This window comes from Capsicum annuum, chromosome 8, assembly GCF_002878395.1.
Source record: "Capsicum annuum cultivar UCD-10X-F1 chromosome 8, UCD10Xv1.1, whole genome shotgun sequence".
Taxonomy (NCBI): Eukaryota; Viridiplantae; Streptophyta; class Magnoliopsida; order Solanales; family Solanaceae; genus Capsicum; species Capsicum annuum.
In genome coordinates, this window is record NC_061118.1 from 155,046,966 (window position 1) to 155,061,679 (window position 14,714).

The 14,714-nt window shown below is 33.3% G+C and overlaps 1 protein-coding gene across 4 annotated transcripts; it reads left to right on the forward strand.

Annotated features, from left to right (window-relative positions):
- Window positions 1-1,017: 1,017 nt before the first annotated feature.
- Window positions 1,018-7,882, forward strand: LOC107839674 (ATP-dependent DNA helicase Q-like 1). Of its 4 annotated transcripts, none has more exons than XR_001665126.2 (11): window positions 1,173-1,418; window positions 2,096-2,481; window positions 2,890-3,150; window positions 4,369-4,532; window positions 5,270-5,366; window positions 5,487-5,530; window positions 5,877-5,991; window positions 6,069-6,422; window positions 6,780-7,004; window positions 7,142-7,306; window positions 7,402-7,882. XR_001665126.2 is itself a non-coding variant. In XM_016683262.2 (11 exons), the coding sequence occupies exons 1-10, from the start codon at window positions 1,229-1,231 to the stop codon at window positions 7,253-7,255; spliced, it is 1,950 nt and encodes a 649-aa protein (XP_016538748.1). In that variant the 5' UTR covers window positions 1,173-1,228; the 3' UTR covers window positions 7,256-7,283; window positions 7,385-7,882. The 4 variants fall into 4 exon arrangements, 3 of the variants coding, with proteins under 3 accessions (XP_016538747.1, XP_016538748.1, XP_016538749.1); XM_016683262.2 differs by having other exon boundaries at window positions 7,142-7,283; window positions 7,385-7,882; XM_016683263.2 differs by having other exon boundaries at window positions 7,142-7,283.
- Window positions 7,883-14,714: the final 6,832 nt, after the last annotated feature.

The following is a 14,714-nucleotide window of genomic DNA, read 5'->3' on the forward strand; positions in this document are numbered from 1 at the left end:
TATCAAATAAAACATGTAATTAAATTAATCTTCAATGATGAGTATATCATGTGTATTATTTTTAAAAATAAGAATTAGGATAAAATTTTAATTAAATAAGTTTGATAAGTTAAATAGATCTATTTATCAAAAAAAGAAAGAAATTTTAATGACATGAAATTTCAAGTAGGAGAGAGAAGATTTTTGAGGTGTTAAGTATATTTGAAGAAAAATAAAAAGAGTAGAGTGATATTGTTATCCTAAATGAAATAAAAATAATATTTATAGATAATTTTCCTAATATGGGTGACCACCTAGGAAATTTACTCCTTAAATTGGGTATTGCAAGTGTAGAGCTTATGGCACGTACTATATTAAATTTGACTATGAGAGTAGATAAGTTAGGAATGGCTGGTATAACAAACGGAATTGCTTAGTTATGGATGGACTATGAAGTATTATTTTCTTATGGTCACGTCATATATATAATTTGAATTTTACGTTGTGTATCTTGAATATATATGTCTGTTATTTACTTTATTATTACTAATATAAAGGTAGGAAGTCATGAAGATAAAAACCAAATAATTAAAATGTCCAAAATCATTTCCAGCAGAGAAAACCATATGGAAAACAAATGAAAAAAAATTAATTAGTAATTGTGTAGGTACTACTACGACTACGACTACGACCACTCGGCTCTCGTAGAAAGTTTATCTGAGAACACCAATGATGATAGTGCTTAATAAAACTAACATCTTGCCTTTCTTAAATATTAGCATCATTGAAGAAAGAGTCATGTTTGATCATCTCATAAATTCACAATGAAGAAGAACTATTTCAAAAAGTGATCAATTCTAACAGATTTTCTCATGCTATATATATTTCAAAAGTATTTCGACTTTTCAATAAATGTATGTAGAAAAATAAAATAAAATTTCTTATCAGACTTGATTAACTCATTAAAGAAACTGACTAAATTGAGACCCGAACCAATAATCTAATAATCATAGGGCACCGAAAATCAACAAATGAATAACCCAAAAAATTGATCCAATAACCTTATTATCGATTCGGGTTTATATTGATTGATTTGACTCGAAATTTTCACGGGCCTGAATCATAGACACTCCAAGCCCAACACAAACGGGTAAGCCCAGCGTCTGCTCGTTTCAATAAAAGCATCGGCATAAAACTTCGGAATACATTTAAAAAAAGAAAAAAACTGATTCCGAAAAAAAAAGGCAAAATGAAAGCGCGGGAAAACAAAAGACGGCAACCGCTGCGGCGGCCGCGAAAGGCGAAGATTGGAGACACCGAAGAAATGCAGGACGAAGATCTGGAGTTAGAGAAAGTTAAGCTTATAAGCTTAGCACTCGAATTCGGATTTGATGAAGACTCCGCTAAAACGTGCTTGAATCGCCTCGTTGAGCTCTACGGTAAACCCTCCATTTCCGCATTGCTTGCCCTAGAAATCCAGCACTAGTACAATTTTATTGTTTCATGAATTAGGCATTATATATATATATATATATATACTTAAAAGTATCTCGATTTTTTGAGTTTTATGCCTTAACTATAGGTTGCGCGCGTTTCTTATATGAGCTATACCATCAACTATTAACAAACATATGCCTCTCAACTGCCAGTCGTTCACTTTTTCTACCTGAATGATGATGATATTCAAGTAGGAAAAGCAAACAATTGATAGTTGAGGCGTGTTTTCATAAATAGTTGGTGATAGTTGAGGTAGTAAACTCACACACCGATAGTTGAGGTATGAAACTCGAATATCTAGATAGTTTAGGTGTGTTTTTGATCATTAACTCAAAGAGAAAAAACACAAGTTATTTAAGACATAAAAGCACTCTGTCTAATATAAGTTTTGGCAAGACATAGCTGGTCACAAGTTCGAATGTAGGAGGAGGGTTGTAATAAATTGATGCCTAGCGAAAAACTAGTCTAATTATTAAAAGATTCATACAGGTGATTCTAGCTACTTCTGAATGTAAGGGTACTTGATTGATATACTTTTATAAAAAAACTAGATTACATGGTTTTAATATAGGAGTAGTTGGTTGAGCTATTTACAGTTCTCATTGGAACACTTGTGAAGGTGATGATGGGCGAGATTTCATCAGTGTGGAGCACTGCGGAGATGATTTTCTTGCGGCACTGGCAGAATCTATGCAAGACACTGAGGAATGGGATGATTTGCAAGCCATTGAAACAGAGGCATGTGGAGCTCTAGCTGATATGTTGGGTAAGGATGCTCGTGACAACTGTGATGAGGATTCTGACACCTATGTCCATGTTATTGAGGATTCACCCCAACAGAAAAGGAGTGCAAAAACAGTAATGTTGGATTCTTCAAGTGACAGTGAAGAGATGGATATTAGCTTTGCAAGCAAAGAGGATGTCCCCTCTACGTCTAAGATTCATCCTGATAGAATCCACCAAGGCAGGACTCCACAATCAGGGTGTCATACCTCAACGCCAATGGTAGTACTTTTTTGGACTAATGATCTTTTCTATCAACTGTTTTGTTTATTTATTAGGGTAGCAACATTTCTATTGATGTCATCTTCTTTCTTTTTGGCTGCAAATAATGTATTTTGTTCAACCTGTCTTCAGTTGCTCCTTTTTTCCTTTTGGTTTTAGTTTCTTTGTCTTTTATTTTTCTGAATGAAGTGCTTCCTTGAAATATGCTGCAGCGTTGCGTTAGAACAGTGGTCTGTTGAATCATCCAGTAAATTATTTCAAATAGCTGAGATCTAAATGAATGGTTGTATAATCTACTGTTATCTGACATGTGATCACCCTTTACCTTGTTCTATCTGAACCTTGCTTCTTTCAATTTATCTAGTACTGACTGAAATCTTCCTACTGTGGTTCTGCCCTTGTCGAAAGGATTATACAAGTGTGGTTACTGAAAGTTCATTTTCATCAGTCTCCGCTGAAAGGGATTGTACCTTGGCATCAAATCACGGGGATAGAACCCTTAGTTATGAAGAGTTGCAAAGGTTGGACAATATTGAACTGGCAAATGTGGTAGTATTTGGGAACAGGTCCTTTCGGCCATTACAACATCAAGCTTGTCAAGCATGTCTCCAAAAACGTGATTGTTTCGTTCTTATGCCAACTGGAGGTGGTAAAAGTCTTTGCTACCAGGTACCTTTCTTTACTATACAGCTGACCCTTTCCCTCAGTATTTTCTTGACTGATGATCACAGGAGCTTCTTGATTCATATTTTTTTTTTTTTTTGATTGGTAGGAACTTCTTGATTCATATGGAGCCATTTATTTGAAATGCTAGAACCGTAGGTCCAATGCATATAAAGTAGCAGACTTATCTGCTAAAAGATGAGAATATTGCATAACTGCTCCTGTTGTTTATGTTCTCACATTTAGTAATACAAGCCGACGGTATCTTGTCCTCACTTGCCTTACGAGAAATCAGTTATTATTCACCAAATCATGCTGCAAAAGGTTATAAAACTATGTTTATCTCAGACACATAAATCATGTTTAAGGTAAATGTGCAAGTTTTTATTAAGGGATGTTCAGAAAGCACATAATATCTTGCTTGAAGTACGCAATTTTTTCGACCTGGGATGTGGCATGATTTACTTTACTCTCACCCATCAACTTACCTTGGGATGTGATGTGCAATGAATGGAAAAATTAGAAAATGATTGTTTTAGGAGAAGTGGTGACAGATACTTATTGGTGCATATCAAGTTCTTAAATTCTCTTTTGGTAAATCATAATATTTAATTCATCAGATGTGCCATTTTTCTGTTAACATATACACGAAAGAATGGGTTTGCTCAACCATCATTAGCAAAAAGTTAGCCCAGTCACATAGGCACCAAATTATCCTTCACTTACACCAGAAAGTACACGGGACACAGCTTTTTTGTATCTGTCATATTCTTCATGCTTCTTTGGAACTTTTTCCTATTTTTTTACTCCACAAGACAACTAACCAAAAAACTATATTTTTGTGGAAGGATTTCTACCATCGTATGCTTCTTTTATATGGGTTGACTTCTTTACAGAAACAATATGTATTAGCCTTTTTCTCAATAAACTTTTGTTAGCACTCATTAAAACAAAAAGTAGCGCAGAGAAAGCTTTGCTCTTACTACATTCTGTAGGTTCCATGTGTGCACTTAAAAATGGGTTTCAACTGCTTAAAGCTCTCCAACTTTGTCAATATTTTAATTCAAGGTTAGCTTTTAGGACATTATAACAGCAACTTCTTAGGAGCAAGTTTTGGCTTGAGAAAAAACCATGGATGAGCGAGAATACCCATCAAATCCTATTAATCTGTCAAGACTCTGTCTAGTGTTGTCACTAATTCTATTTTCCTTTCCTGGTATGCAGCTTCCAGCGATTGTTCAACCTGGCGTTATGATTGTTGTATCCCCCCTACTTTCGCTAATTCAGGATCAGATAATCACCCTTAACCTCAAGTTTGGGATACCAGCAACCTTTTTAAATTCGCAACAAAATCCATCACAAGCTGCAGCTGTACTACAAGAATTAAGGTACGGCTTTACTTGTGTATCTTCATATCCACCTATTTGCTCTAAATTATGGACTATTTACTAATTGGCTTTCAGGATAACATATTCTGAGAACGACTAGTGATATACTTCTTGAGCCTGCCACAGAAGAAAACATGTTTTATGGTCCTCATATGACTCATGCTCCATAATATGCATAGTCGTGCAAGGCCCTAGAATGCATGTGCTGGCAGGAATACTTATCACATTTTCATGTCTCATTTTGTTTCCTGTGGCACCAGACAAAAAGAACTTGCTTCCTTTTCATTTCTGCAAGTATGAGAAGCTTGGAAGATGGCTCTTGCAAATAAAGAAGAAATGGGGAGACTGGCAATTTTATCTTTTTTTATTTGTTTTTGTCCTCATGCCTCCACACAGGCTTCCTTTGGCTATGAAGTAAATCCTGAATGCCTTAAAATTTACTTGTTTTCAGTTAAGATTGACCTAATGACATAATTTCAGATCAAATGCCGAGTCTTGACTATCCCGTCTATTAAATGATTTTCCTATTAGAAGGCTTTACAAGTATTCTAGTGGGCTTGTCCATTGAAATAGAATTTTATGTGATCTGACTTCTTGGCTTCTTTAGGAAGTATTACCCTAAATCCGGAATTCTTTTCATTAAAAGTTGTAGCAATTCTAGTAATGCTGTTCCAAAATTCCTATAGTTTGTACCTAACATCATATTCCGGATTTGCATCTTTTTTTCTTACTTCTAGGAAAGATATTCCATCTTGCAAGCTCCTCTATGTAACTCCAGAGAGGATAGCTGGAAATTTGTCATTTCAAGAAACCTTAAAATGTATGCATCGAAAGGTGAGGTTTTTTTTTTTTTTTTGTATGCATAAAACACCACATGTGATTATTTGTCTTATTTAAGTCCAGAATATTGCTGGACGGTGTTAGTAAATAAAAATTTTACTGGACTAATTTCAGGGACAATTGGCTGGTTTTGTTATCGATGAGGCTCACTGTGTGAGGTATGCCCTTATTCTAAAATCATCTTAACTGTTCAAAAGATCACTGAAGCTGGAGGAAAAGAGGTCAAAAGAAGATCGTACAACTGATTTATCAGATGATGGGACAGGAAATCCATCAAGAAACTAGATCCCCTTCTTGCTGTTGGTGGTTTATATCTACCTTGTGTTTTCTGAATAGATAGTTTTGGGCGTCCTTATACGTTTGGTAAAAAGAATCAAGAAAATGGTTGGAAATTATGCAATTCCTGTTTCAAATGATCTGAAAGAAATACAAAAATAATAGGCATATTGTCAATGGTTAGCTGATTTAAGGTATATTTGATCTGTTCTTTTACCTGTTTCTCAGCCAATGGGGACATGACTTTCGCCCAGATTATAGGGTATTAGGATGTCTTAAGCAAAATTTTCCAGATGTTCCAGTGATGGCATTAACTGCCACAGCAACCCACGCAGTCCGTCAAGTAAGACACCTACTTAAATTTGTTCTTTTGTGAGGTCTGTTTAATTTCTTGGTTTTCACATTTTCTGCACCCTGCAGGATATCTTGAGTGCTTTAAGAATTCCTCGTGCCCTTGTCCTTGAAACCAGCTTTGATAGATCCAATTTAAAGTATGAAGTAAACGGAAAGAGCAAAGAGCCACTCAAGCAACTAGGGAATCTATTATTGGATCGATTCAAGAATCTATCTGGAATTGTTTACTGCCTATCAAAAAGTGAGTGCGTGGATGTCTCAAAATTTTTGAATGAGAAGTGCAAAATCAAAACAGCATACTATCATGCTGGTTTAGCATCTCGTCAGAGGGTTGCAGTTCAGAAGAGGTGGCGCACTGGGGAGGTTGATATCGTTTGTGCAACTATTGCTTTTGGAATGGGAATCGATAAACCCGATGTTGTGAGTACTTGTGGACTATGATGTTTCTCTGCTTTTTTCCTTAATATGAGCTCTTTGATGATTCATGATGTTGCAAATATGACTCTTACTCAAATGTCATTGATAAGTGGTCTTGCTACAAATATAAAAAGAATATCGAATGTAAGGCACAAGCCATAGAGGTGCAATGAAAGATTTTAAAACCAATTATGTATTATTTTTCTCCAGATTTGGTTAGCCATTTAAGCTCTAAATCGTCTATGAAGGTTCTTGATGTGATAATCGGAGTGGGTTCTTTTCATGTAGAAGCTCCATTGTGTGCACCGTTTGACATTTCAGGGAATAAGGTAGGGGACTGATAGTTTTCTACGTTTTCAGCGGTTCGTTGTTCACAATACGATGTCCAAATCTATTGAAAGTTATTATCAGGAAGCTGGAAGGGCAGGAAGAGACAGCCTTCCTGCTACATGTGTCATATTATACCAAAAGAAGGATTTCAGTCGAGTTGTATGCATGCTAAGAAGTGGGCACGGCTATAAAAAGGAAAGCTTGAAGAGGGCCATGGAACAAGCTCGAAAAATGCAGAAATACTGTGAACTTAAGGTGCGTTAATTGACATTCTATAGAGCTTCTGTGTCTTGCAGAGTCCTCATTGTTCTGACTAACTCGTGTTACTGGACAGTCTCTTAAATCATCTCTATGTTGTATACTTAATCATCACATTATCCTTAAATCTACAGACTGAATGCCGTAGAAAATTGTTACTTGAACACTTTGGAGAGGCCTTTGACCAAAATTCCTGTAAGAATGGTTCCAATCCATGTGACAACTGTCTCAAGTCCTTAACACAGTGAGCTTGAATGGAGATAGTGACTTTTAAAGGTTTGAGCAGCTGTTGCTTACAGGTTCAGTTTTGATAAAGTAAATTTGGTAGGTTTCATTTTTGACTAACTAGTACTGTGGTCGCCGTCTCATACAACAAGGTGCTCATCTTCAATAGGCAAAAGATGCATCTTGAAGTGCCAGTCCTGCTCTTATGGCCCAATGAGAGGTGAAAGTCATCTTATTTTGACCCAAAGCTAAATCAAATGCTCGGCTTGAAGAAAGAAAAAGTTAAATGGATGTGGACACGTGGTTGTTGCGATTTTGGCAGCTGATATTGTACATGTTAAGTTACCTCAACATTAATGAGAGATGGTTATCTTTATTGAATGCTTGTTCATCAAAGTCAAATAGTACATATTTGGGTTGTTCCTCATGATCTGCCTTGAAGCCTTAATGCATGAGTTTTGTTAGGAACCGTTTCATATGTGGTGGGAAATGACAACTCCTTGTATCATTAAATTAAACTCTTAGCAAGGTGGCTTGTTATTGAATCTCATTCACGTAACTCTTGTCCCTTATTTATTTCTCTAGCTCCAGTTTTCTTGTTGACTATACTGTTTCTTGGATCAATGAAAGAATGTATTTTCTTGTTAAAAGAGTTCCTAGTTTTCATGAAGTAGCAGAGTATGTATTTTCTTTACAGTTGTATGCTAGTTTACGTTACCATATGTTATTGCACCATCAAAGAATGCGTCACTTAATCAGAGATCTCGATTTCGAGCCCTAAATATGGAAACTCGTTGGTAGGGAATGCTACCCCCGAATGATTTCTACCGATTGCAATTTCGGATAAGTCCAACTCCAATGCTGTGGTTATCGGACATAGAATGAAAAACAAAACAAAAAAAACATATATTATTGCGAGACATGGGGCGTGCATTCTGCTACACAAATACACAATCATTCATAACACAACAAAATAAATAAACCCTTCTCACTGTTGTTTTATGATGATTACGGTCCCAGTGAGGGGTAATCAAACCCTGATTGTTCTCAAACAAATTATTCGTATCCACTGCAACTTCAAATCAACAAATCATGTTGATTTACTATGGTTAAGTACCAAATTTGAAGAATTATAAATTAACCATGGTTTAGAAATAAATCTCATACAAAAAAAAACACATTTATTTTGGTGCATGCACCAGCTGGACGGTTATATGTACTTTTGAATTCATATATATTCACTCCGTAAATCAAATTCAAAGAATTATTCGTGTAATTCGTGGGGTCTAAGAAAAAGAGCTCATACAATTTTGTTTTTTTCCTCAATTGCACCTATGATTAAGCCAATTATCTAGTTGATTTAGTAGCCAAGTACATGTGGACGCTTAATTTTGGTACTTTGCTCTCTAGTTCCTATGACTAATAAAAGAAAGAATAATATAGACAGATGATTCAAATGTTGCCAGCTCACATATCAACTTCCTCTTTACTATGGAATAGTTGTTGATGGGCCTCTTAGAGAAAATGCTTTTAATGGTGATAGGATAGCCTTTAAAGCGTTTATTCCAAAAGAAAATTATAAATGAGACAATAAAAAAAGGAAAAAGGTATTATAGAAAAACATAAAAAGCTTTGCTTAATAGATCTGCTGTTGCTTTTGTTGAAACTAAGAATGGTGGTAGGGGCGACCTCTATTGATTTAACCGAACCTAAAAGCTTTAATTAGACTTTGTATATAAGGTCGATCAAACTATGCTAGTTAAGCAAAAATAATAAATTTCAAATCGGATAAACTAATTAAATTGCTTATTAAGAATTTGTTTGAGCCTAATAGCTTTGATTTAAATTTTATATACATATTAAAATGCTTATTGTTATAAATGTATTTACATTATAGTGAATGTTTGTTAAGATCTATCAAAATCAACTTTGATATCTATTAAGATTTTAAGCATCTGTCTTTTACTCAGACTAGGAGTAAGAAATAAGAATCACTCTCTCTATTCTCTACTCTTCTTCTTTATTATTTCTTATTTTATAACACGTTATCAGCACAAGACTCTGCCAAATAAGGATTACAGGTACGTATATATGATTCATGTTTGGGTGTTCGATCCGTTAGAAAGTTACAAATTGTGTGAAGGGAAACTATTGATTCATTATCTCATGTTGCTGCCTCCATCAGTGTCCACTAATGTTAATGCATAACAAGTTTTAACCAATACCATCATGTCTTAAAGTATACGTGAGTAACTTTATTAATTAATATATATATTTATGTTGGCTAACTTATAATCAAACCATGTACTATTAATTTCTACTTTATCAATCTCGAGGAGCAGCATAGTTACACAGTTTGCATATTCCGGTGATATTCATATAATGTGATCTTATTACTGTTGATTATTAATTTGGTATAATATGTGACTTTTGCTTTAGTAATTTCTTATGTTATTTGTCCTTTGCTACTAATGATATAATTATTGTTGAATTTGAGGAAAAATAATTGATTTGGAACCATTTATGTTTTAAATTTATTCCTCAAAAACAATATTATCAAAAGGGATTATAATATGTTGGGTTCAATTCCCATCGATTTATGCCTAAGACGTCTTTATATGGATAAGACGTTGAGTTTGAATCTCAATGCACCATATTGATATATTATGATGGCTAAGACAAAATAATGGGTATTTGATGAAAAGTCATGACATTCGACCTATTGAATATGCTCCATTCCATGAAGTGAATGTGGTAGCAATATATGATAAGTCTGAAATATGACAACTTACTTCATTCTTGAAATGTATGTGGTAGCGGTGCATAATATGTCTGAAAGAAGACAAGTGATTGAATGCATATACATGTGGAGGGACAATATGATAATGATCATCAAAAGTGATGATATTTTCACACGCTTATATGATTATAAGATATGCTAGAGAAAAATTCTCTACATTATATGTATGCCTCGATTTGCTTCTGAAGTAGCAAAATCTTGAAAAAGGTTATAAGCTATCATAATTTGATAGACTCAAGGCACGATTATATTCCATTCCTGGGGAATGAAAAACTTATTAATGCAAACATGCACTTAATTGTGATTGTATCACAACTCACCTCCGAAAGAGGTTAAATAATTTTGAAATCTACTTCTGAAGTAATAAATCTGAAATTTATTCATTTAATAGTAAATCTGAAATTTACTAAAGAAAAAGTACATGTCATGATAAACTTGGAGTTTACTAGAATAAAAGTTCATAAATTGATATGAACGATTGTGACATCTCGAAGATGTGTATATATTAAAGAACTAGAAAACTCTTCAAGAATTGTTTATGTTGTTTGTTCTCATGACAAATTGGTTGGACCAACTAATATTGGGATTGGATCCCTTTAAATTTGAAAATTATAAAAGGTGAATAAGGGCCCATTCACCTATCATGTGATATGTTGAAAAAATGCATCAATAAGATAATCACATGTACAGTCATGATCAACCTACGTTTGACATTCATAAAGTTACCTGTTCAATATAAATTGAGCATAATTTTCAGATTGTATAATCAAGATAATTCATCTTGATGATGATGGTTTAGCATTGAATGTCTTCGATAAATATCTAAACCATTGTTAATGAGAACAAAACTTAATGTATTGGTCTGAAATATGATATATTGCAATAGCATTTGTATGCATTAGACCAATAAATTATGATTATTTCTTCCCTCTCAATTGGTTTAAGGTCGAAAATCAATTATTCCATCTAATAATTTTAATATGCAGTATATGATTAATGAATATACCATAATGCACAATGATGGATTCCTCCAAGAAGTAGAGGATGTATGTTAGTTTTCCTAACATAAGGGGGAGATTATAAGCGCTATGAAATATGTTAGGAATTATTACCATATCCTCATCCAAAAGATAATTCAAGTCAGATGTTGAAATCATCTCATATTAAGCGCAAGTGCTCTTATTTTGTGTTCCTAAAGGACAAAGTCTATGTATGTGTGAAGCGTGGTAGACTGATCAGTTCCCAATGAAATAGTCCTTGAAAAATAAGGAGCAAATAATCATAATAAGAAGGTAATGAGCTGTTGAAGAGCCTACGACATACCACTTCATGAAACCTTATGAGAGGTTCATATACCTGAAAATAATGAAGTGATGAGATCTCAAAATGTTATGTCGTATTGTGAACCGATACAAAATGATATATCATCAATATCTTTGACACAATATTGACGCATAATTGTGAAAGATTACGAGGATCTGAATTCAACGTTTATTTAAGCATGCTGACGTAGAAACATTTATTAAGTAGCATGAAATGATGCATTTTGGTAAGCGTAAAACTTATTTGATTTGCAGTCTAGGCACTTGAAGATGTCATTCATGAAATGTTGAATATTGTTACTTGACAAAACTTATGTGAAAAACTTTCAAAGGTTCAAAATGCTTGAAGCATATAAAAGTTTCTGGGAAACTTATTTATAATCCTTATATTGTATAAGCTTATAGCTTGAAAATCATTGGAACTCCTGGAGAGTTTTCAAAGCAATAGATTATTTGCTGAAATTCGAAATATATCGAATTGGATCGGTTATGAAGTACCATATCTTAGTGCAATTGATGCACTCATGTACCTTGCAAATACTACAAGGCCTATAGTTTTTTCAGTCAATTTGTTAGCAAGGTATATTTCTCATCCTACTATGAGACATCAAAATGGGATAAAACACATGAGCTTGTTTTATTCTAAAGATTGCAGTCCCGATCTTATTGGTCATGCTGATGTTGGGTACTTATCTGACCCGCATAAAGCTCGGTTTCAAATAGGCTATGTGTTTATATATAGTGGTACTACCATATCTTGGAGATATACAAAGCAGTCTATCGTAGCCACTTCATCGAATCATGCTGAGATAGTAGCTATTCATGAAGTAAGCCGAGAATGTGTATGGTTGAGGTCCATGATACATTTCATTCGAGAAAAATGTGGTGTGAAATATGACAATCTACCCACAATTTTATACAGAGATAATTCAGCATACATAGCACATCTTAAGAGAGGCATAAATGGAGATAGAACGAAGCACATTTTGCCAAAGCTTTTCTACATACATGAGCTACAAAAGAATGATGATATTAACGTGCAACAAATTCGTTCAACTGAAAATGTGACTGATTTATTCACCAAATCTTCTCCAATTGCAACTTTCAAGAAGATGCTGCACAAGATCGAGATGCAAAAGTCAAGGATGTTCTCATTAGGGGGAGTTAATACGCGTTGTACTCTTTCCCTTACGAGGTTTTGTCCCACTGGATTTTCCTTGTAAGGTTTTTAATGAGGCAGCCGAAATGCGTATTATTAGAGATGTGTACTCTTTTTCCTTCACTACATTTTTTTCGTACTGGGTTTTTTCTAGTAAGATTTTAACGAGGCACATTATTTAAAATTAGATATTCAAGGGAGAGTGTTATAAATGTATTTACATTATAGTGAATATCTATCAAGATCAACTTTGATATCTATTAGGATTTGAAGCATCTGTTTTTACTCAGACTAGGAGTAAATTTCCCCTATTTATAAATAGAGGGGTTTTGTTCATTGTATTAGCAATCTTACGATCTCTCATCCCATCCCTCAAGAGAAGAAATAAGATTCTCTCTGCTCTTATTCTCTGTTCTTTCTTGTTTTATAACACTTATTAAATTTGTAGAAATAACAAATTTTGAACTCAATTATACATAGGTTGCGATAAAAACTTCACACTCTAACTCTTTAACTACATATTTTGGATCTGTCTTAATATTGTAGTTGAGAAAAAATCAACAATCAACAACCACAACAATTTATCACTATTTCTAAATCTCAAGGTAGTTGGGGTCGAGAATATAAATATTCATTTTTTTGAAAATATATATATATATATAAATTAGTAACCAGGTCAAAGGGGTTGAAGGGTAGGGAAAGAGGAAAGATAATTAAGATAGAATTATGATTGGAATGGAGATCTAAGATCTTAACATGTATAGCCAATGGGCATTTAGATTTCTAGAATCTTTTTAACTAATTCACATGCAAACTTTCGCAAATCCTTTTCATTTATATATATATATATATAGTCGTAAAAGAGGACTTGTCATGTTAATTACCAATTAATTCTTGGACATTGATACCTTAAAATTAAAATCCAAGCCATGCTTATCTTGTAATTTGTCAATATCAATCAAGTTATTGTAATCAACATTTTAAATGGGAACACAAGGTTTATTCATTTTAAAATTTGTCAAAAATTGAGAATTCAAATTTTTATAACTGTAAAATATAAATAAAGAGACTGCATTTCTCACGTCAAATTAAGATTACGTCACTATTTTCTATATGCTTCATATATTCAAATTTTGTTGTCTCGCTAATTCAGATTCGTGACGAGTAAAATGCTCCCTCTTAGAAGTTCTTATTTGTTGGATACTTTTATTTTCACATCATAAGACAACGTGCATTAAACAAAAGGAGGTAATTTTATTGTGAGAGGAGTTAATATACATTACGCTGTTGTAATTTCCACATGGCTATGATATGATGGTCCCCCTAAACCTCATTTGCTGGTTTTGAATGTGACAAACTCATGTTGGACACTTTGAAATTTTTGCACTGCAATATTTAAGTCACCTTTAATTTTGGGACCTATCAATGATGCATCCTGCCACATGAAAATTTAATAATTGTGAGAAAATAATTCCCACAATTACTAAAATTTGGGTTAGTTTGTTAAGTACTCTCCTTATTAATATTAGGCAAAATGGTATTTTGGACCTTGTAATATGTTGGTTTTGTAAGTTAAATATTTCTACTTACATGTTTATAATTTGGACCCCTAAACCCACTTAAAACAATATTTTAAACTTTTTTTTTTGTGAGTGTCACACACTCTCCCCACGTCAGCTGCCACATCTGCCACGTCATTTAAAAAAAAATATTACATTAAATTTCAAGTCATTTTTAAAATGCTAAATAACAAATTAAATATTAAAATTAATTTAATAAAATAAAAAAAATTATAATTGTAGAAAAATTTGAATAATCATGTTTTTATTTTTGCTCACAAATTAAACATCAAATTCATTCCAAATAATTAAAATTCTTCTCCAACTAATTTAATTTTTTAACTATAAATTCATATATACAAACATAATAAATTTTTGATTTTTAAATTTGAATATATTTAACAAATTCACAAAAAAATTATTTTTTGTCAAGCAAAATTCACTAATTTTTTTTCAATATTCACTATCACTCACTTTCAATTCAAATTTAAATTTTAATCCCCAAAAAATAAAAATATTTCAAATTTAAATTTTAATTTAAAAAAAATGAAAAGAATTGAATTGAGAAATAAAAAAAAAGTAAAGGTGGGGAAGGGGGGCTGGAAGAGTGTTAGGGTGGGGTGTAGGGGCTGAAAGGGGCTG